Source organism: Cnephaeus nilssonii, assembly GCF_951640355.1.
Source record: "Cnephaeus nilssonii genome assembly, chromosome: 11".
NCBI lineage: Eukaryota > Metazoa > Chordata > Mammalia > Chiroptera > Vespertilionidae > Cnephaeus > Cnephaeus nilssonii.
In genome coordinates this window covers 49,242,968-49,266,962 of record NC_137082.1, presented here as the reverse complement: position 1 = coordinate 49,266,962, position 23,995 = coordinate 49,242,968, and the positions used below count along the sequence as shown (strand labels likewise).

Sequence of the window (23,995 nt, the reverse complement as noted above, 5' to 3'; positions counted from 1 at the left end):
GACCTGTTTCGGCGTCCCGGTTAATTAGCATATTTCTCTAATATACACACACACGTGTATATATATATATATATATAGACTAGAGGCCCGGTGCATGAAATTCATGCACGGAGGGGGGTGTCTCTTAGCCCAGCCTGTACTCTCTCCAATCAGGGACCCCTTGGGGGATGTCCAACTGCCGGTTTAGACCCAATCCTGCAGTTGGACATCCCTTTCACAATCCGGGACTGCTGGCTCCTAACTACTCGCCTGCCTGCCTGCCTGCCTGATTACCCCTAACTACTCTGCCTGCCAGCCTGATAGCCCCCTAACCACTCCCCTGCCAGCCTGATTGACACCTAACTGCTCCCCTCCCGGCATGATCATCCCTAACTGTCTTCCCCTGGGGGGCTGAGGGGACTGGACGCCACCATCTTGTGGCTATGGGCACCGCTATCTTGTGAGGCGTGACAGTCAATTAGCATACTCCCTCTTTATTGGCTGTGGGTGCCGCCATATTTTGAGGGCATGATGGTCAATTAGCATATTCCCCCTTTATTAGATAGGATACTCACAGCCCTGGCGGTTTGCCTCGGCCCGAGGCAACCACAGCAGCTGCCTCGGCCCTCGTAGCCATGGCTTCATCCCGGAGGTCGTCCGGAGGGATGTCTGGAAGGACGTCCAGTCTAATTAGCATATTACACTTTTATTATTATAGATATGTTTGTCTGCATGGTGTACTGAGAAGAACAGTTTTAGATTTAATGATTTTGCATTTAACCTTTCCTTAACTTGCTGTAAAAAGTCAGATTGATAATTATAAAGCTGTATCTTGATACATAAAATTTTCTAAATGTTCTCTTGCTCTTTTGTGGTAAATTATTACATAATTTATAATTGTTCAATATCATAAGAGATTTCTTAAAGAACTTTCTCCAGCAGTTCTGATGAAATATTAATCTAGACCCTTATGATCTGGTAGTTTACTTTTATTCATTAGAAATTGACCTTTGGTATGTGGACAGGAAGGCTGAGGAATGTCCGCCTCACTTAGAATTGTGGATTGTGGCATTCCTTTGTTATTATGGCTGTATGGAGAAGGACATTATGCTGGTGGGTGTGGCTCCGATGGCACAGTTCCTTAGGGAATTTTTTTAGAGTTTAATGTGAGCGTGGGCTTGAGAACCTATTTCAGATAGAACTTCTTCAAGTTTCTTCAGCTAATGCCAGCATGGACATTATACTTCAGTTGCTCCAGTCCAAGCTTAGCTTCCCAGGCAGCTCCTGTGCAGGAAATACAGTTTATGACGAGGCTTAAGCCTTGTGGTACTACATAGGAAATCCTTAGAATGTGTTTTCTAAACTGCCCTGGTGCTTTGTCACATGTTCCATGTGACATGGATGGTCTCTGAATTTGAAAAATTAGTTTAATCTGTCTCACCATACTTGTAGTAAAATTACTGCCACTCTCTTCTTGAGTATCTTTCCCACTGTGAGCACATTTGATTCGTTGTAGTTAAATAGCATATGATTAAAATAGAAGTCTTTAATGGTGATTGTCGATTGTGGCTTCCCTGTTTATATCTTTCAACAGTTCTAAAAGCATATAAGATATTAAAGAGAAATAGGAATTTGGGGGCATGACTAGAAGATTGAACAATATGGCATTTAGCTATTGATTTGAAAGTTAACTTTTTTCTTCTCTCTCTCCTGACTGTTTTTCTAGGTAGCAGACAGATGATAATAAGAGTTCTGGAATTGCTTGCAGAGGATTTAATACTTATTGGTGAAGCAATTTCAGTAGATATCTGGGACGACAGCAGTCTTTTTGCTATAGATATGGTGAGAATCAATTATTTTCTTGGGATTTGGGTAGTAGCATTTTATTTTATTTTATTTTGGTCTTTTAAAGCTGGCATCATTGTCTCATTAGGCTTTGAATTTCTTTCTTTTAGACACAGCAGTCCCAGGCTTATTTTGTGAATAGTCTGGAATAGGCCATTTCTCCAGAGATTCTGGTTTCTTTTAATGGAGGAGTATGTATCAAGACCAAAACAAGCCATTAGGGCTGCTTTTTGCACATTATCATTTTTTCATGTAGGTGTGTGAATATATTTATGTGGGTCTTAACAGTTTTAATAAAGTCTAATTGATATATAATAAGCTGTACATGTTTCTTAAAGTTTGTTGCTGCATTTTGATATATGGATACACCCATGATATAGATTAGCTTACATTTTTTAGAATTTTATATGAATGTACTCATTGTTTGTATGCTTTTTTCCCCTCTTTTTTTCCCCTTTAGTTTGATTACTTTGAGTTATAGCCATGTTATTGCATTTATTAGTTAATTTTATTTTTGGTTGCTTTGTTTTTTGCTATTTGTATTTTAGTAGGGAAAATATTTTGGAAAATATGGCATTACATTTTATTTTCTTTGAAAGAAATCTTGATTAAGTAATATTTTGCATGAGCAATCAATACATATACAAGAGCCTTAAAATATTGTATTGTAATATAATATTTAAGACATCTATGAACTACCAGAGTGTTTCCATGTAATTATAAATTGTATCCTTTTTTACATTTCAATATGTCATAAATCATTTGTCAATTTTATGTTATTTATTTTGCTGTTATCGGATAAACTTGGTTTTCTTAAAGAACTATGTTCTGTATTTTAATGTAAATTGTAACAGCCTTTTTTTTTCTTGCATTGTCAGAGAAGTGGAAGCAAAATTTATTAGTTATAAAAATATATATTGACTCTCATAGTTACAAAAGTTTTTTTCTTTTTATGTTGTTTTGACCTAGGTCTGTGTTTTATTAAACTTTGTTATATGCTGCCTGAAATCCTTGTGAATAGAGAGGTTAGACCATGAAAAAAAACAAACACAAACAAAATACTGATGTTTACTTACTATCAATATCCATTTGTAAAACTCCCAAAATTTCTTTTAAAAACAAAAATTTATTGAAAAGAGAAACAAATATTTTACAATTGGTATAATATGCTGTTCAAGTCCTTCAATTTCTTTATTTATGAAATAGGGATGATAGTTCTTCATTTCAGTTTTTCTTTAGCACTTAAAGTTACCATACTACTTTGTAGTACTTTTAGAAGATTTTCACATATTGAAGGATTTCAACAAGTGAGTTTTTCCTTAGATGTGTGAAGACTGCTTTATCAGTTGCTTCCTAAATTAACTTAAATTTTGTTGGCCAGAACATTTATCTGTAAAAGTTAGTCGTTCACTTTTGGCTGCTGATTCAGTGAATTATTTTTACTTTAAAGGTTAAATCTGTTGTATAAGTGCCAGTTGGTATGTTAGAAATGTTAAATAAAAAAGTATTGTTTGAAATCATATTTGATCTACTTGTTTAAAAGAATAAATGCCTCAGGAAAATTCTTGTGCCTTGGCTATCTAAATAATAAAAGGGTAATATGCTAATTAGACAGGACAGCCGAACCACCTTCCGGACTAAGCTGGGGCTGCCAGGGCTGAGCCCCTTGCAGGAATTTCGTGCATCGGGCTTCTAGTATATTAATAAAAATAAACAAGTAGAATTACTTAATGTTCTACTTTTGCCAAGTTTAAAAAGAAAGAAGTGTTTTTGTTGACTTCATTAAAGGAACAAAATAATAAATATGTTGTTACCAATTCAGAAATTAAACACCTGAGGAATCAAATCTCTAGATCTTTCCAAATAGTGTTAACAGCAGTCATGTCTGGAACGCTGTCACTCAATTTGTGTATGCATAGCAAAAAAACACACAAAACAAAACAAAACAAAAAACTCCACAGTTGAATATTTTTTATTTCATTTGAAGTAAATAAAGAAAAACGATTTTTATTAAAATTATTATATTTTGTTAAATAAAAAATTCATTGATAAGCACTGTAAAAGTTAGGTTGACTTGAAGTGTGCCATCTCTTTGCCTCCCTGTGAAGCCAAGTCTGTTTCCTTATTCACACGGTAAGTTAGGTCCAGGAAGAAAGGAACCTCACCTCCTGCTTCATAAACCCAGGTTCTGGGGCTGGGTTCGGTTCATTTTTTCCTTCTCTGTCACTCCTGTCATCCCAGTGCCACTGAAAACAGTCTTTTCTCCTTCTCTACGATTCATTGCTTCTAAATTCATGCCAGACCTGCTGTGAGCCGGTAACTTAGATGCCTGGGCTTGTGGGAAGACTTGCTAATTGGAGTTCAAGTGGGCTGAAAGGGTTGAGAGCAGGCTTCATACCCAGTGAGGACTCACCGGAGGGGGATGGACCAAACTGTGGATTTGTAACTGGGTTAGTGGGATCTCTAACTTGCATACACCTTCCCTGCTATTGCCCTAGTCAGAGACAGTTATTTTAGTTCACCACACACTTCTGATTGCCTGTCATAGGCTAGGCACTGCAGTACAAGATGAATGAGGGGCAGCTTTCACTTTGGTGGGACGTAGATCCATTTATTGTGACACTAGTAAAATGGAGGGAAGCATCCTATCTAATAAAAGAGTAATATGCAAATTGACTGTCACTCCAACACACAAGATGGCTGCCCCCATGTGGTCAAAGATGGCTGCCCCCATGTGGACATAAGATGGCCACCACAAGATGGCCAGCAGGGGATGGCAGTTGGGAGGGACCAGGCCTGCAAGGGAGGGCAGTTGGGGGCGATCAAGCCTGCAGGGGAGGGCAGTTAGGGATGACCAGGCCAGCAGAGGAGGGAAGTTGGCGGGGACCAGGCCTGCAGGGGAGGGCAGTTAGGGGCAAACAGGCTGGCAGGGGAGCAGTTAGGCATCAATCAGGCTGGCAGGGGAGTGGTTAGGGGGTGATCAGGCTGGTAGGCAGAAGCAGTTAGGGGCAATCAGGAAGGCAGGCAGGAGAGCAGTTGGGAGCCAGCAGTCCTGGATTATGAGAGGGATGTCCAGGTAGGACCGGGCCTAAACGGGCAGTCAGACATCCCTCGAGGGGTCCCAGATTGGAGAGGGTGCAGGCTGGGCTGAGGGACACACACTCCCGTGCACGAATTTCGTGCACCGGGCCTCTAGTAGATGAATAATAGCTAAATAAAGATCAATTAGACTTATTGCTTACTAGATAGATACTATTTAACCACTCTGTGTTTATGAGGCCATTTAATCATCACGACCCTATAAGGTAGATATCCATGTATAGATGAGAAAATGGAGGCACAGATTCTTTTTCAAGGTCAGTTCTATGTTTTATTGCCAAGGGTGCTTTGAAACATTGCTATCCTGGGATCTCAGGAAGGGCTTCTTGTAAATCGTGACTGAACTGAGTCTTACAGTACAATGATGACTTGGCTAAGCAAATGAAGGTAGGCTGTTTTACCTGGTGAGAGAAGAGAATGGCTGTTTGGTGGTAAAGGGTGGGGCTAGTGGGGCAATGCAAGTTACTATGGGAGGTGGAAATGGCACAAGAGGCTGGGGGCCTGCTGAGGCTCTGCTTCTTGCTGGTGCTGAGTGGGTGGCAGTCATTCTGAAGGCAGGTGAGCTGCCCTTCAGAGGGGAAGTGCATGGTGAGGGCCGCACTTGCTACAGTGATCGGCTGCAGAGTGGGAGGGAGAGGGGTGTGAGGCTGGAAGCATATGGGGGACATCCTGTGCCAGTCCCTATTTCAGATGCTTTACGGAGTCCACAATCTGTTTCATGATGTGCAGAGACTGAGAAATCTTGTTTGCACTATAAATTCTGTTTCAGTGGAATATTTAGAATATTATGCTAATCGGATATTTTAATTTTGTACCTTCTTTTGTAAAAGCTGTGAATATCTTCTGAAAACTGCCCACCCCCCCATCAACTACCTCACAGGTCTTTAAACATTATTTTATCCTAACAAATTAAAACTGGACCAATTACTATTTTTCAATCCTTTCTTTTTTTTAAAAAAAAAGCTAAAAAGAAACCACTTTTATTTGGCTTAGAAAAAATGCTGGAAATTGTGAAAATCCAAGACTGATTCACATAGTACTTCCTTTCTGCACTATTATGAGAAGCACTCAATTCATCATTAGAATAAGGAAAATTATTTGGAACAATTTCACAAGTAAATAGACTTCTAATAAAACCCCTCTGATACTGAGATATTAAATATGTTTATTGATTTACTAGGTGTACCAATTAATAATGGCGGATTTTGTAATCAAAGAAAACACAATAATTTCAAGAGAAACATCAAAAGTGCTTTATTCAAAGTAATGTCCATCGCTAGCTACACATTTCCCCCATCTTTCGGATAATTTGTGGATACTGTCCCAATAGAACTTCTCTTGTTTTGAGGCAAACCATTCAGAGACCCAATTTTCCACTTCTTCGTACGTTTTGAAGTGCTGCTCAGAAAGTGCATGTGCCATTGATCAGAACAAGTGGTAATCTGAAGGAGCAAGGTCTGGTGAATATGGTGGGTGGGTTAATAATTCCCAGGCAAGATCTTCTAACGTGTCTTTAACTGGTTTTGAAGTGTGTGATGGTGCGTCATTATGAAGGAAAATTACTTTGCCATGTCTTTTGGCACATTCTGGTCGTTTCACTATCAAAGCGTGGTTCAAATGGATTATTTGTTGTCGGTAGTGATCACTATCAATGGTTTCATGTGGTTTTAGAAGCTCATAATACACCACACCTTCCTGATCCCACCAAACGCAGAGCATTGTCTTCTTTCTGAATCGATTTGGCCTTGCAGTTGATGTTGATGGTTGACCTGGGTCAACCCATGATTTTGTGCATTTGGGATTCTCAAAATAAATCCACTTTTCATCGCCAGTCACAATTCGAAGCAAAAAAGAATTACTTTCGTGCCGTTGAAGCAACATTTTACTGATGACTTTTCAGTTTTCCATTTGTCTTGTTCAGTTGATGTAGCACCCATTTTCCTCCCTTTAAAATCTTTACCATTGCTTGTAAACGATCGGAAATTGTCTGCTGAGCAACGTTTAATCTTTCTGCAAGTTGTTTTTGAGTTTGACAGGCATCTTAATTCAATAATGCTTGTAATTGTTGGTCTTCAAATTTTTTCCATTGACCTGGACGTTCTTTGTCTTTCACATCAAAATCAACACTTTTAAAGCATTTAAACCAGTGTTCACAAGTATCTTGAGATGGAGCATGTTCACCATAAGCTTCCCGAAGTATACAATAACTTTTTCTTCAAAATAAAATAATGAATTATAACTTCCCCCAAATGCTCTCTTTTAGGCACGAAATTCGACATTTTTAAGTATAAAAATATCTATTATGTTAACACTTTCAGCAGATTTGACATACGAAGTTTTGAAGCTTGCTCTCAATACTAAAATATAGCATACATATCAAATTGCATATATATCAACATATGTGTAATTCCATCTATTGAAAAAAATCCGCATTATTAACCAGTACACCTAGTAAATTGCCCAAGTTAATCTTTTTTTTTTTAAATATATTTTATTGATTTTTTACAGAGAGGAAGAGAGAGGGATAGAGTTAGAAACATCGATGAGAGAGAAACATCGATCAGCTGCCTCTTGCACACCCCCTACTGGGGATGTGCCCGCAACCAAGGTACATGCCCTTGACCGGAATCGAACCTGGGACCCTTGAGTTCGAAGGCCGACGCTCTATCCACTGAGCCAAACCGGTTTCGGCCCAAGTTAATCTTGAATAACAAAGATATGTTGTAGGAATATGCAAGTATTATTTTAATAGAGAAGTGTGTAAAAGAATTGCCAGCTAATGTGATAAGATTGTCACTATGTTTCTGAGTTTTCTCTAGACTAGTAGTTATTAATATAATGGCTCTTAGGTTTTTTTAATTTTAGTTTTGTAAGCTTTGCCCTCATTTTGGTTTAAATTTTACTTTTATTTCCTTGGGATCGGAGAATATAGCCTTAAATATACATATATTGAAGTTTTCTTTGTGATTAAGTAAATGGTTAGTCTTTGTCAATGTCCTTGGAAACTTGAGGAGTTGTATTCTTTGAGATGTTCAAAGTTTATATCTTTTTATTTTATTAATTAGGCTCAAAAAGACTGAGTGAAAACCTGAAAAATCCATCTTCATTTCAGTAACAGGTTGTACTTGATATTGTATGTTATTCAGACTCATTCATATTTGGTCTTTACTATTAATTATGCATTTCATCAACAGACAATGATCCCTTTTACCCAACCCTTTTTTTGTCCTGAATTATTAAATTATTAAATGCTTATATTAATTTTTCACTACACACTTAATTTTTAACTTTTTGTTAGAAGTCATCAAAGTAAGTGCTTAAAAAATTGTTAGTTTTTTTTAAAAATTTAGGTGTGTTTATCATTCTTTGTTAGCAGTATTGACTCTTCTTATTGCTTTTTGTTCGTTTTTGTTATTTAATGATAATATTTTAAATTGTCCTCCATGACATTTGCATACTGACCCCCAAATTGGTTGTTTTCCCGTTTTGTGTTTAAATGTTTGTAGAAAGAGAAGCTGCTCGCAGTGCTGGGGTCCCTGGGAGAAACCATGTGCTACCATCAAAGTAGCATTGGTGTGGAGCACACAGAGGCCGTTCGCAGGCTCCACAGAATGGCCTTTGTCAGCATCTCAGTGTTTGCAGCTCGGCTGCTGCAGATGCTGCTCCCTGTTGAAAAGGTAAGGCAGGGAGTGGTGCTCACCTGTAGCTTACTGAATATTACATACACATATTGTAAATCCCTTCTCATCATTCCACGGTGTACAAAGTGGAAATGTGGCAACGGATGAATGGCTAACATTTTTGATAAATCATTTGATAGAAAAACACATTAATTCTGTAAAGTTTCTTTTTTTTTTTTTAGGAACTTTTAAAAATGATGGTCTAACATGTTTAGACAGGTATACAGTTCAATGTATTTTTACTTAGTGAATGTATCGGTGTTTAAAAAGTGACACCCCCTAGAATGTGAAAAGAACATTACTGGAGTTTCAGAGGTCCCTTCCCATCCATTACCTCTCTTTCTTTCCCAAGGCTAAACTCCTTTCTGATTTCTGTCATCATAGATCAGTTTGTCTGTTTTTAAACGTTATACTAATGAGATTATAAAGTTTGTACTCAATATTTTTTTTATTCATCACTGTTACTGCTTGTAGTTGCTTGTTAATTTTTATTGCAAAATATGACTCTGTTATGTTAAAGATGATTTTAATAGTTGTATATATTTTTTAGAATTATTTATTGACTATAATTTTAAATGGAGGTTATATCTGAATTTGAATGTTAGTGGTAAAAATATCTCAAATGACTCATGCACAAGTGTTTAGTAGTATACTTACTTCAAAAAGAAGGGTGCATATACTTACTTAAATGAAGGTGCAGGAGAAATTGCTGCAGCTAAAGAACTGTTTCCCTTGTTATAGCCATTTGCCCTTTTGTCCCCTAGAATTCTGCAGAGTATATAGTCCAAACTCCATTTTTTAATACATTACATATGCAACATTGTCAGATAGTCTGGGAAAACAAGAATAAAACATTAAATTATAGACATAGTATTTTGTTTGGGGAAAATAACACCATTTCTGTTAATTTAAATTTTTAATTTTTATTTATTAATCATGTTTCTGAAGAATTTTTTGCTTTTAATGAGTGATAATTTTTCAAGGCATAAGCATTATAAATTGAAGAGTTCTAGTCATAAGACTGGAATTGCATTTAAAACATGTGTGTCACTTTACATAATAATCTCTATATATGAAAGCCTAAGTAACTGTTACAACCAGACGACTGACCAGTAACTGTGACGCCCACTGACCACCAGGGGGCAGACAACGCAGGAGCTGCCCCCTGGTGGTCAGTGCGCTCCCACAGCCAACCTCCCCCGGGCTGGCCAACCTCCTGCAGTCCCTCCCCTCGGCCGGCCACGATCAGCCCCGATTGCTGGCCAGGCCAAGGGACCCCACCCATGCACGAATTTGTGCACCAGGCCTCTAGTATGATACAACTGAAAAATTAGTAGTGCAACAATAACTTGCTATTTTTTTTTAATCTGATGATCTATTCTTTGTGATTTCTTCTATTCTAAATTTACATACTTGATAATCAATTTTATAGCCTTATTTTTCTATAATTGGCATTTAATGTCTTAATATGTAGCTCTGTAATTTATTTAGAAGTTTTTTTTATTGTTTAAAGTATTACATGTCTCCTTTTTCCCCCGATTGACCTCTTCCCCAGCCACGCCCACCTCCAGGACAAGCCCCCACCACTCCAGTGTTAATGTCCATTGGTTATGCTAATATGCATGCATACAAGTCCTTTGGTTGATCTTCTTCCCTCCCCCTCCCCTCCCCCCCCCCCCCCCCCCCCCCCGGCCTTCCCTCTGAGGTTGGACATTCTGTTCGGTGTTTCTTTGTCTCTGGATCTATTTTTTGTTCATCAGTTTATGTTGTTCATTATATCCCACATATGAGTGAGATCATGTGATATTTATCTTTCTCTGACTGGCTTATTTTGCTTAGCATAATGCTCTCCAGGTCTATCCATGCTGTTGCAAATGATAAAAGTTCCTTCTTTTTTATAACAGCGTAGTATTCCATTGTGTAGATATACCACAGTTTTCTAACTCACTCATCTGCTGATGGGCACCTAGGCTGTTTCCAAATCTTAGTTATTGTAAATTGTGCTGCTATGAACATAGGGGGTGCATATATCCTTTTTGATTGGTGTTTTGGATTTCCTGGGCTATATTCCTAGAAGTGGGATTACTGTGTCAAATGGGAGTTCCATTTTCAGTTTTTTGAGGAAACTCCATACTGTTTTCCACAGTGGCTGCACCAGTCTGCATTCCCACCAGCAGTGCACGAGGGTTTCTTTTTCTCCGCATCCTCACCAGTACTTGTCGTTTGTTGATTTGTTCATGATAGTCATTCTGATAGGTGTGAAATGGTAAGACCTCATGCCTTAAGTTCAGTAGCAGAGGTAGACACAAGATGCTGGGCCCATATTGTTTTGATTTGCATCTCTCGGATGATTAGTGACTTTGAGCAGGTTTTCATATGTCTCTTGGCCTTTGGTATGTCCTCTTTCGAAAAGTGCCTATTTAGGTGCTTAATAACTTGTTATTAAGTATTACAAATGATCAGTATATCTACAGGTCAAAGTATTGATGGAAAACCTAATTATCAGTTGTATTATATGGTTTATTTATTGCTTTTTTATTATAGTTTTTTCATCTGTGTGCTTATTTGGGCAGGAGTCAGTTAATACAGAAATCAATAAATTGTTTTATTTTGACTTACGTTAGTGTTAGAAAAATGAAAAGCCAATTCTCCAATTTTTTTGAAGGTAGTTATTTTTTATTTATTTGTTTTTGTTTTTAAAGGCAAATCAATACCTGTAATTTTTGGTAGCTCTTCTAAATATATTTAAAACTTGGAAGTTCATTAAAATAGTTAATATGGTCATTGAAGAGATTGTAATCAAAGTATTGATTTATAGATGTTTATAATTGTTTTGATTGATTAAGAACTTTAACATGAGATCTAAACAAAAATGCTACTCCAGTGCTGTTAAATTTCTCCTTCGGTTTATTTAAAGACAAGGTTGTGCTGCCCTCTGCCTGTTGCTAGCCCACCAAAAATGGAAGTAGAATTTGGACTCTGAAATTTTCTACCTCATGAAGTTGCCAGTTCACTCTTTGCTTCCTTCTCCACTGAGTGTTAGCTTCATGAGGGCAGAGGTTCCGTTCTGCTTCCTGTAGTGTTTCCAGACCTGCAGTGGTGTATGCCATGCAGCAGGGGCACATAAGTATTTGCTGAGAGGGAATAGTAGGTGATCAGGTAATTCAGTTGCTTTCTCTTTTTCCCCCACTAGGACAGTTCTTCATAGAATAATGAAATTTTGCTTGACTTCCCAATAGCTGTTGTCTTAGTAGTCTGGTTTTATTTTTATGCTTAGTAATCTAAACATTTGATTCCTATTGTTTCTGATATTTAGTTGATAACATTAAATTCCTTTGATTTAAAGGCATTATTTAGCTGATTCAGCTCTTAATCTTAGACTTTCAGGTGGTTAATGATTATCTTTAAAATAGGTTACTTATGAAATAAATCACGTCCAAACTTTCTGTAATAAAGACAGCATTTCAGCCATAACAGTGAGCTCTGCCCAATGATTTTCTCTGCCCGATATTGAATTTTTAACTTTTTATTTTCTTAATTGATGCATAAAATCCTATCATGTAGTTAGAATTCTTAAAAAGACAAACAATACTTTCAGTTTAAATAATTGTTTAAGGTTATAAAACACATAAAATATTCCATTTGGGACCTGTTGACTTTGTACTAGTTAAGGATCAGTTTTCTGTGAGTGTTATAGAACTGTTTTAAATATTTTGTTGAATTTTCCCTTCCCTCTCAATACAAACAAAACCAAATGAAAAGCGGTTTCTGTTTAAATCAGTCTTTGGTTATACTTGCTTTAGTGTTATTCAAAGCAGCATGTACTTACTGAGCCCTGGGGTATGTGCTCAGCTATGGTGGTAAAGTGTTCTTGTTTTTAGGAGTTTATTGCATTTTTGTGTGTGATTTGTGTGCACATACACAAAATACTTAGAGGAAGAGACCTCATGCCTTAAGTTGAGTAGCAGAGTTAGACACAAGATGCTGGGCCCAGGGGAGCATAATTCTAAGTGTTGGGGTGGGACGAAAGAGGTTTCCTATATCCCAGGCTTGGGAAAGAGTTGAAATGTGGACTTGAGATATTCTGGGCATAGGAAAATTGTATTGAATAAAGCCATACAGGTAGATGGTGTTTTGGGGAATAGAGTTTCTTTAGAAAAGCAGAGACGTTGAGATAGAGAATTATTTAGAAAGTTGAACTACATTTATACTTTACCATCTTTATCTAAAATGTTTTTTTAATTAACTTTTTCCCCCCTCCATTTGTCAAGGCAAGCCACTTTTTACCAGAGTCTATGTCAGCAGCATTATTTCTAGTTTCCTTGGACATGCCTATTTCTTTGGAATATCCAAATATTCACGAAGCTGCTGTGGCCTATTTGGAACAGCTGAATTCTGAAAACTACAGCATTTATAAACGAGCTGCAGAGGCCGTGTATTCCATTGAGTGTACCTGTAACTTCCTGTCTGTTGTTGGGAAGGAGGTAAAAAGCTTTATTAATATTAATTTAATTTTTAAATTCCTTTGATAAAATATTTAGAAAGTGTAACCTATACTTTTCAAATTGATGTACATATAATAGTTGAATTGTTAGACATAGGATATATTGTTAGTGAATGGGTCAGTTATCAGAGTAAAGTAAGAATATGGTTTGTATAAAAGTAAAATGAAGACTTTAGATTAATGAATGGTGTATATAATGAAACCAGTAGTATGAAGAAAATGAGTAATTATTCTCAGTGTCTTAATATTTAATAGTGAGTCTCTTTGAAGTGGCATACTGTGTATGAAGAGTAACACAACGTAAACAAAATTATAAGGACCATTTTAGTGCTTACTTGGAGACACATTTTTTTCTTTAATATTTATAGACCATTATTTATTCACACAAAGAGCCTGATATTGTTATTAAATAAAGTCATGAACTAGATTGTAAGGCATAGGCTGCCTTTGGGTACAATGTTGTAGCAATAATTATGTATTGTTCCTTATTCCTTTTAGAGATACTATTAGGATATTCTTTAGAATGTTGTCAATGAAAGGGTTGAGTCTTAAGATAGACACTGACTACAATAATTGTTTATTGTCTGGAAATATCAAATTGGGTACTGAAGATCTTAAAAAAATTGGGAAGAATTTTTATTTTTGCCCTTACAGTGGAGTCCGTCTGAAGCTTATATTTCTAATTTTCCTTTATTTACCCACTATTGTTTTTTACCCTCTTCTTTTTGCCATATCTTGATTCCCTTGGTTTCTTGTTTCCTCCATGATAGAATTTTGAATTGTTTTTAAGTTGAATTATTTCTGTGGCTTTCTGCATTGTCAAGTTAACCACACATGTATTGATTGCTCTCATGTTTTCAGAACTGGTCAGGATTCTAGAAGGGGGAGGTGGATTATAAGAACACTAGTAGCCCATTTGCACGAAGATTCGTGCAATAGACCTTCATTTACCTGGCTGCCTGCACCAGTTTTCTGCCGGCACCGGGGACCCAGGCCTTGGCTGTGGCCACCGCCTTCTGCCTTCTTTCAGGGTCGGGGCTTGGCCCTGGGCGGTGGCCTTGGGCTCGGCCGCACCCAACATCCCTGCTAAGGATCGCAGGAGCCGACCCCCAGTGGTTTCCTGCAATCCGTGCAGGCTCCCCGCTGGTGCCCAAGGCCGGGAAAGCCTCCGCCCGAGGCTTTCCCGGCCTTGGGCTTGGCCGCACCCCAACGTCCCTGCAACGGTTTCCTGGTGGGCGTGGTTGGTGGGCGTGGCTTGGTTGGTGGGCGTGGCTTGGGCGTAGCGAAGGTGCGGTCAATTTGCATATTTGTCTATTATAAGGTAAGATGAGCCCTGCCTTGAGCTATAGTTAGCAGGGACATAGGACTACAAACAAGTAGTCAGAGGACCAGGCCACTCAATTATAAGGTTAAGCCTGCTCAGAGATAAATAATACACAGTCTCATGTGGCAAATGTAGGGATTCTCCCACATTTTTCTTCCTGGACTGACATTTTAGATGGTTGTTGAGAAAATGGACTTAAGCAAATGTGAGGAATCTCAGGGTCTCTGAATAATGTAATTTCTTAAAGCTGCTTAGATAGCTGTTGTATATGAATTTGTTGTATATGAATTTGACATGTATTTTTTTTTGTTGTTGTATATGAATTTGACATGTTTTTTTTTTTTTTTTTTTTTTTTTCAGGGAGAGAAGAATCTTTTAGAATTAGTGGAGGTGGCAGACCACGCCTTGCATAGCTTTTCCTATCATTATCATTTACCTCTAATAGAGGAAATCATCTACCTTTGTTCAAAGATGTAATATTTTTTTTCTTAATATGATTATATTATAGGACATTGTGTGTGTATGTGTGCATGTGTGTGTGTGCATGTATATATGTGAAGTTAGGAGCAGTGAAAATGAAATTGGTCTTAAATATTATTATTTTTTAGTTTAAATTGCTTTTACATGTGTACGATCTTTGAACTGTATATGAACTGTATTAAGACAGTTTACTGTTTTATTCAAGAGTAAACTTTAAAATGCCATGCTACAACCTAAGTGTATTATCCTTGGATTTTACACATTTTTTAATAATTTTTATTTTTCCATTGATTTTTAGAGAGAGTGGAGAGGAGAGACACAGAGAGAGAAACTTAGATTGGTTGCCTCAAGCCTGCAACCAAGTTACATGCCCTTGACCAGAATCGAGCCCAGGACCCTTCAGTCCATGGGCCAAGGTTCTATCCACTGAGAAAAACTGGCTGGGGCTATACATTTCTTTTGGTATCCATTCAAACCAGGTATTTCATTTGGCATCATGTCCTTTGGGTTTATCCATGTGACAAATGGAAGGATTTCCTTTTTCTTTTAAGGCTGAATAACATTTTATTGTATATATACAGCTATTTTCTTTATTCATTCATTGATGGATGGACACTGGAGTTATTTCCAAAAATTGACTATTGTGAATAGTGCTAGAATGAACATGGGAGTACAGATATCTTTTCAAGATATTGATTTAATTTTCTTTAAATATATATATACCTAGAGGTGGGATTGCTAGATCATATGGTTGTTCTATTTTTTGAGCAACCTCCATGTTTTCCATATGGTTGCACCAATTGATATAACAAGTATAGTTTTTTAAAGACATTGTTAGTGTTTTTTATACTCTTTTTAAAAAAAATATGTTTTTATTAATTTTAGAGAGAGGAATGGTGAAGGAGAGAGATGGAAACATCAATGAGAGGGAAACATCGATTGGCCTCTTTCTGCACGCCCCCTACTGGGGATCAAGCCTGCAACCTGGGCCAGGAATCAAACTGTGATCTCCTGGTTCATGGGTTGACACTCAACCATTGAGCCACACTGGCCAGGTTGTTTTCTGTACTCTGTGAGAGAATATTCCCTACCATGAAACAAGTGTGTGCTTATGTAAATACTAATATTGGGTTAGTTAAATATGATCCCAGTTAGAAGAATTGGAATAGGAAGAAACTTCTTACACTATGCTTTTCAACTTCCTTTGTTTGGTATTTCCTTGCCTTAGATGTGGATATTTTATCTTTTTGCTAGCTGGAAATCAGCACAGGCCAGTCCATTACTACAAGGGGAAAGTCAGAAAGTGTTTCTGCGTATGTTGTCTCACCCATTGCTACAAGTGAAAGTTGAAACTTACCACTGCTGTCTGGAAATTATTAAGGTGGGTTTTCTGTCTTGTGAACTAACTGGATTTTCTTCTTATAACTCCAAAATTAAAGTACTTGACCTTTTAATCAGAATTATTATCATAAAAACAGATGGCAATTACTAGTCAACTCAAAGAAATTTAAATCAAATTCCCTTTATTTAGTAAGTGTGCCAATTGAATTGCTTATTAGAGGGTTTTATTAATAATTACATTTATGTTGTGTTATTTAATGATGGAAAACTCTAAGGAAAAATACCAGGTATTTAAAAGTGATCTCTATGCTCAGGAAATACTTTAGGTTATTATGGCTCAATTTATGTAGTTTCAGGTCTGTTTTCTTAATAATATTTTTCTTTTGGAACATATTTGTTTTCTATGTTTTTAAATTATAAAGATATTTCAGCATAGAATAATATATAGAATATTAACTATTTCAATATTGAAAAGACCATTGTACATAGGACAGTATTGAAAAAATATGTTTTTGTGTACTCTTGAAAATGCTCTCTTCTATTTAACATTCTTGCAAGTACTATCTGTATATAATGGATTTTGCCATTTTTACTTCCTTTTTTATTCAGAGAAATAAAAATATTACAGTTATAGCAGAAGCTTCTTTTCTTTTCCTTCTTCCTTCTTCCACCAAGATAACCTTGCTTATAAAGTTGGCGTTTATCCTTCCCAACCATTGTTTTTATATATCTTTATTATATACGCATGTCTTTATAAATACTATATATATTACTGTTTTATACTGTACATATGTTTTTACTGCCTGTTCTTTTCATCTAATCGTAGGATTTGAGATCTACCTGGTCCATTCATCTTAACTGCTCTTTAGTTAGAATATTCTTTCTTTTCTTTCTTGATAAACTGGAGGTCTGGCACATGAAATTCGTGCCTGGGTACAGTCCCTAGGCCTGCCCTGCAATCAGGGCCATCTTCCCCGGCTGCCTGCAGCCGGCCCCGCCCCCTGCTGCTACCCATCACTGGTTCCCTGATTGCCATCGGGTGATTGGAGCCTGACGGCCAGGGAAGGGACCGAGAAGTCTGCCATTCCTGCTCGCTCACTGGCCCTGCCCCTGCCACGGGTCACCCTCTGTGTGTGGGGTGATTGGCAGGGCAGGGTCCTTCGCCTGGCGTCACCCACGTCTCCCGCCACCCACACCTGGTTCCCTGTTCACCATCGGGTGATCAGAGCCTGCCAGTTGGAGAAAGAGACCAAAAGGTAGTCAGTGCGCCTCACAGTGACTGGTTAAGTGTTCGTTCTGGTCGTTCTGCTGTTAGGGTCAATTTGCATATTATCCTTTTATTATATAGGATATTTAGGTTCAGTCTACATTTTACTGAAATAAGTTTTTCTATATTTTTAATGACAGTCTGTGACTAATGGTACATATGTTTAAAAACATCTTGGCTTTACCTTACTCTTGAATGATAGCTTAGCTGGGTATATAATTAGTAGAGGCTCGATGAACGAAATTCGTGAAAGCGCAGGCCTTCCTTCCCCCGGCTGCCGGCACCAGCTTCCCTCTGGCACCCGGGTCTCCCTCCGACCGCCAGCAGGCACCTGGGACCCAGACTTCCCTCGCAGCCCTGGCTTTATCCAGAAGGTCGTCCGGACTAATTAGCATATTACGCTTTTATTATAGACTAGAGGCCCGGTGCACGAAATTCATGCACTGGGTGGGGGGTGTCCCTCAGTCCAGGCTGCACCCTCTCCAATCTGGGACCCCTCGGGGGATATCTGACTGCCGGTTTAGGCCCAATCCCACAGGGCCTAAACGGGTAGTCGGACATCCATCTCACAATCCAGGACTGCTGGTTCCTAACTGCTTACCTGCCTGCCTGCCCGATTGCCCTTAACCGCTTCTGCCTGCCAGCCTGATCACCCCCTAACTGCTCCCCTGCCAGCCTGATTAACACCTAACTGCTCTCCTGCCGGCCTTATTACCCCCAACTGCCCTTCCCTGCCAGCCTGGTCGCCCCCAACTGCCCTCCCCTGCTGGCCTGATCTCACTCCCAACTCTCCTCCCCTGCCGGCCTGATCTTGCCCCCAACCGCCCTCCCCTGCAGGCCTGATCTCACCCCCAACTGCCCTCCTCTGCCAGCCAATTTGGTTCTGATTGGTCGGTTTCTATGCCAGTCAGCATCAAAAGCTCTGCCTCCTAGGCAGCCATTGGCTCCTCACACTTCACCCAGATTTGGTTCTGATTTGTTGGTTTCTATGCCAGTCAGCATCTCTGGGCCTATCAATGGGGACTGATCAGAAAGGCAGGGCTGATCAGCAGCCCCGGTGGAGGCCTGGAGAGAAATGGAGGCGTGGCTGCTGACCAGGCCCAGAGAGAAAGAGAGAGGCAAGTGCTGATCAACAGCTGCCACAGAGGCTATGGATCAGACCCTGCTTCTCTCTTCAGGCCTCTCTCCGGGCCTGATTCGCAGCCTCCTTAGCAGTTAGTGCTGGGTCACCGTGCCTACAGCTGTAGCAGTCAGTGCTGGGTCACCACAGCAACCCAGTGCTGACTACAGGACTGACTTCGGTTGATCGAACCTCCTGGTTGTTGCAGATGTGACAGACCCAGGGTTTTTATATATTAGGATAGGTTGACTGCTGTTTTTCCTTTGCACTTTGTGATACTGCTTTGTCCTTGTTGCATAAATGCAAATCAGTTATATTAACTAATAGTAGACTTCATTGTTGAGAAGTCTACTATTAATTAATATAATTGATTTGCATTTTATTCCAGTTGCTTTTAAGATCTTTTTCTTGTCTCATTACAATGTGTCTTTGTATACATTTAAAACATTTATTTACCTGTTCAGCACTCTTCAATCTGAAAACTCATGTCTGCCCGCATTTCTGGGTAATTCTTAGTCATTATTATCTCTCTTAACTTTGCTATTCTCTCCAAATAGAGCACTCATGAGATCTATTTTAGACTTTATTTTACCTTTTGTGTTCTTAAGGACCTGTATATTTTCATATCTCTTTTTGTTTTGTTTTGATAAAATTCCTCAGTGCTGTCATTCAGTATGCTATTTCTTTCTTTAGCTATGTCTTATTGGCTTTTTAAAAATTGTGGCAAAATATACATAACATAAAATTTACCATTTAAATCATTTTTAAGTGTACAGTTAAGTGGTATTAAGTACATTCATGTTTTTGTGCAACCATCAACATTATTCATCTCCAGAACTTTTTCCTTTTCCCAAATTGGAACTCTGTACCTGTTAAACAATAACTCCTCATTTCCCTACCCCTCAGGTCCTAGCAATCACCATTCTACTTCTATCTGAATTTGACTATTCAAGGTATCTTATATTAGTAGAATCATATATTTTATGTATGTGTCTGGTTTATTTCAGTTAACATAGTATCTTCAAGGTTCATCCATGTTATAACAGATCAGAATTGCATTCCTTTTTAAGGCTAAATAACCTGCTGTTTGTATGTACCACATTTTTTTTATCCATTCCTCTGTTGATGGACATTTGGATTAGTTCCATCTCTTAGCTGTTATAACCAATGCTTCTATGAGCACAGGTGTACAAATATCTATTTGAGTTCCTGCTTTAATTCTTTTGGGTATACCGTTCATTCATTATGTTATTTATTTCTTTTATGTCTATCATTATGAACAACTTAATAGATTTGGTTATCTCAACAGTTTGGTTATTCAATTTATCAAGACTCTGCTTGTTGGCAGAAAGTAACAATACATATCTCATGCAGGCTAAAAAACTTTTGGGCAAGAGAATTTTTTTCATCTTCTCGAGGTAAAAGAAAAGTTTCAGTGAAGTGAAAACTAAAATTGGAATTGAATTTTAAACAGGAAAGATGAATACTTTTGAAAAATCAGTCACTAATTTTAAAAAATGTTTTGTTTTATTTTACAGGAATGTTTAGGTGTCCATAATGTCACTAAACCTGTGTCTTCACTCTGTAGTGGAATTCATTTTCTACTTCACCCAAAAGTCCTGTATGAAATCTCTGCATTTGGCATTCAAGATTCCAAAAATGAGGTATGGTGTGTTATAAATAAGTACAAAAAACTGTAATTCTTTAGACATTCAGCTAATTCAAGGTAATATCCTAATATAACTAGAGAATATGATGAGAAACAGAAAATAAACTTGTCTTTGATGTTGGGTTCATACATGTTGTTTGTTTAAATAAAAAGAAATGGAAAATGTGAGAATCAAAATATAGGACAGATGAAACGTTTTACTTATGTTTTTCATCTAAGATGTAGAGAACCAAACAGTCCTTATAGTGAGCAGGTTATTTCACTGAGGCATATTTTTGTTTAGTGGAAGAATATACCCTAACTAGAGGCTCGGTGCACGAAATTCATATATTGGGGTGGAGAGGGGGTGTCCCTCAGCCCAGCTTGCTCCCTCTCACAGTCCGGGACCCCTCCGGGGATGTCTGCCTGCCGGCTTAGGCCTCCCCACGGGGAGCAGGCCTAAGCTGATAGACATCCCTCTCACAGTCTGGGACCCCTCACTCCTTACCGCTCGGCTCACTGCTCCTTAGTGCTGCCGTGGAGGCCGGAGAGGCTCCCGCCACCACTGCTGCGCTTCCCAGCTGTGAACCCTGCTTCTGGCTGAGCAGCACTCCCCGGTGGGAGCGCACTCACCACCAGAGGGCAGCTCCTGCATTGAGCGTCTGCCCCCTGGTGGTCAGTGTGCATCATAGCGACCAGTCATTCTGGTTGTTCTGCTGCAAGGTTCGCTTAGACTTTTATTATATAGACTAGAGGCCCGTTACAGGAAGATTCCTGCAAGAATAGGGCTTCCTGCGGCCGTCTCCGCCACCCCGCCTGCTTCCCTCCCTTTTCCGCCGCCCTGCCTGCTTCCCTCCCTTCTCCGCCGCCTCACTCCCTTCTGCAGTGCTTGGCTTCCTCCTGCGCTGTCTTCAGTCTTCGCTCTGCGCCTGGATATGCAAATTAACCACCATTGGTTGGGTTAATTTGCATACTCGCTCCTGATTGTCTGGTGGGCGTAGCGGAGGTACGGTCAATTTGCATGTTTCTCTTTTATTAGATAGGATGGTAAAAGGAAATCATTAGGGGAAGACTGGTTGGGAGCAGAGCGTAAGATGATGCTACAGAAATAGGAACATTTGAAGGATGAGATGTTACTTATTGCCCCTTTTAGATTTTATCATGTGTTCCAGGTGTGTCCAGCAACTCAGGGACCACCTCATTTTGTCGGGTGTCTTGTCTGTGTTATTGGGCAGGTGAATGCTGCTGCCAAGGCCATCCTGCTATACCTGCTGCAGGGACAATTGATGATGACAGCGCTGACCTGGAACAGGTTTATCGAGTCTCTGTGTCCTGTCATCCCAGTGCTGCAGGTATGACATGTAGTCTCCCTTTCTGATCTGTGGATGCATGAACAGTAAGGGGTTTCTGGCAGAGGTGTTCATCTGTGCATGTGGGCGGGAGGTTCAGAGCTAGGTGCGGGCACTTAGAAGTGACGTGAGGAATAGAATCAGCCTTATGTGAAGGCTTTCCGGCCAAGCTAACAGTGCCTTTAAGTAGACTTTCCATAACTAAACTTGCTTCATGAATGATTTCTACGCATATATGTAACTAGAGTTTTCCTTTGGTTAATGAATTCTTGGAAACAGCATTTTTAGCAGTCCCTTGGGCGTTAAAGGAGTGAGGGAAGTCCAGGTCCCTGATCCTCTCAGAGAAGGTGGAGGTGGGCAGTGCCCTCAGAGGAACAAGCTTGTAGATCAGGAGCTGTGAGGCTCATGTGGTACGGTTCCACGCAGGTATGTCTGCCATATTCCACCTCTCTCCTGTGAGGACAGGTCTGAAGACCCAGGGCCCTCATCTACTAGAGTCCCAGGAAATAGAGTAGTTGGCAGGTGTCCTGAGGATTGGTATATTTTCCTGAAGTTCTTCAGTATTATTTTTAAATAGTTGTAGGTAGGTTTCTTACCTCTTGTAGGTTATTTTGAAAAGTAACTTTTTAGCTGAATCGAGAGATATTTTTGAGTTGCCTGACAGGTCAATGTAGTTCTTCTTTTTAAGTTAAAAAATTAAGCAATGTGTATAAAAATCAAACAATAATTTCTTTTTTAATGAAACCTGTTAGGGCTATGCTGACCCAGAAGACCCTCTGGGGAACTGCATCCTCCTCCTAAGCAAGGCGAGTTCTGAGGGAGGCGAGGGGGTCCTCCCCGCCACCACCCGGCTCAAGTCCATGCTGCGGCTCCTGCTCGTGAAGAAGCCGTCGTAAGTGCAGCAGAGGCTTTTGAATGTAAAAGTTGAATGGGGCCATTCTAAGAAAGTATAGTGCAGTCATTACATCAGTCTGGGACAGAATAGAATGAGGAAGGTGAAGGAAAGTGGTTCTTTTATTAGAAAGAGAGAGGGAACCAATGGGTGAAGCTGTAAGCAGATGCAGGTGTTTTGGGTGCTTCCTGAAACATACTGTCCACTCCCAGTGCAGTGGTTGCACCTGCATCTGCTGTAGCTGCTGCTCTCGGGGCTGTTCGTAGTGCTGTGCGCAGGTAGGGAAGCCATGCAGATCAATAGATTGCAGAAGGTACAGAGCATCTCGTCTGCTCTCTTTAGAAATGGTTAGCCTGGAGTGATCCTTTTCTAAACATCTGTTCTGAAAATTCAGGATTTCACAAAGATGTAGTAGACAGTTGCCTCATGTACTAGAGTGTGTGGGTGGTTTAATCTTGCCTGGCTTGTCCTTTGACATTAGTGTCAGTATCCTTTTAACTCAAAGAAAAGCAGAAGTGGTTGCTCCCTATCTGTCAATGCAACATGCATATTCTCTGGTGCTCTCTTAGGTAACTGGTTAATTTTTCCTCATTGACAAGAGAAACAAGTTTAGTCAGAGGGATAAGCAGTGATGAGAAGAAAGAGTGGATTGAAAAATTGGGAGGAACAAACATGTTCTTTTGACAGTGGACAATTCTGTTCTCTCCAACCTCACACCATAGTAAAACAACAGCTTATTTATAAGCAGATGATCAGACTAAAAATAAGGAAGTAGGTGGAAATAAAATATGAAGAGAATAGAAGGAGGAAAATTAAAAGGAGAGATTATAAAAATCTCAGTGTAGTGTAGAGAATAAAGTTAGGGGTAATGCAGGGCAGATGGAGTGTCTGCTCCCGGGGGTGGGGGATTGGCTTCCACACTTTCATTCCTGTGCTGGTGTAGCATAATCCCTCCACCAAAATGGTCACTGAACACAAGAAGTTTATTTCCTGTTCACCCTTGGGGTCCCAAGGTCTCCTGGTAAACAGATATTCTTAGCAGGCAGAGCAGTCCAGGGACTTAGAGATCCCCTCCCAGGAGTGAAGGACAAGGCCAGACCTCTCTTTGGGTAAGGTCCTATTACACAGAACTTAAGACAGTTTGGATTCCATATTTGCTTTCATTATTTGATTCATTTTACCATAACCCACCAAACCATAAATTCTATTAGGCAGGAACCCTGTACATTGGCTAATCTTTACACCATCAGCACTTCATGGAGTACCTGGAACATAAATATGCTCTAAATGTACTCATTGAAAGAAATAGTGTAGAGGAATGAATAACCGGATTCTGCTGTCCCAGGCTAAACCCCAAATGATGCTACTTTTGTAGACCAGAGGAGGAGATGCGTAAATACATGCTTCACACATCCCACTCTAACTTTCTTACTGTGGTGGTGACTGTCCATAACTGACAGCACTGGA

The 23,995-nt window shown here is 39.3% G+C and overlaps 1 protein-coding gene across 3 annotated transcripts in view; it reads left to right on the top strand.

The window, feature by feature from the left end:
* Positions 1-23,995, top strand: part of RTTN (rotatin) — a 115,651-nt gene that overhangs the window by 15,331 nt on the left and 76,325 nt on the right. For all 3 annotated transcript variants that reach the window (XR_013814187.1, XM_079784075.1, XM_079784076.1), the window contains 8 exons: positions 1,706-1,821; positions 8,430-8,600; positions 12,875-13,087; positions 14,792-14,904; positions 16,166-16,292; positions 20,178-20,303; positions 21,523-21,639; positions 22,389-22,528. Coding sequence is in view for 2 of the 3 variants with exons in the window: in XM_079784075.1 (XP_079640201.1) it covers positions 1,706-1,821; positions 8,430-8,600; positions 12,875-13,087; positions 14,792-14,904; positions 16,166-16,292; positions 20,178-20,303; positions 21,523-21,639; positions 22,389-22,528 (1,123 nt within the window). In the remaining variant the exon portion in view is untranslated. The remainder of the gene's footprint in view (positions 1-1,705; positions 1,822-8,429; positions 8,601-12,874; positions 13,088-14,791; positions 14,905-16,165; positions 16,293-20,177; positions 20,304-21,522; positions 21,640-22,388; positions 22,529-23,995) is intronic.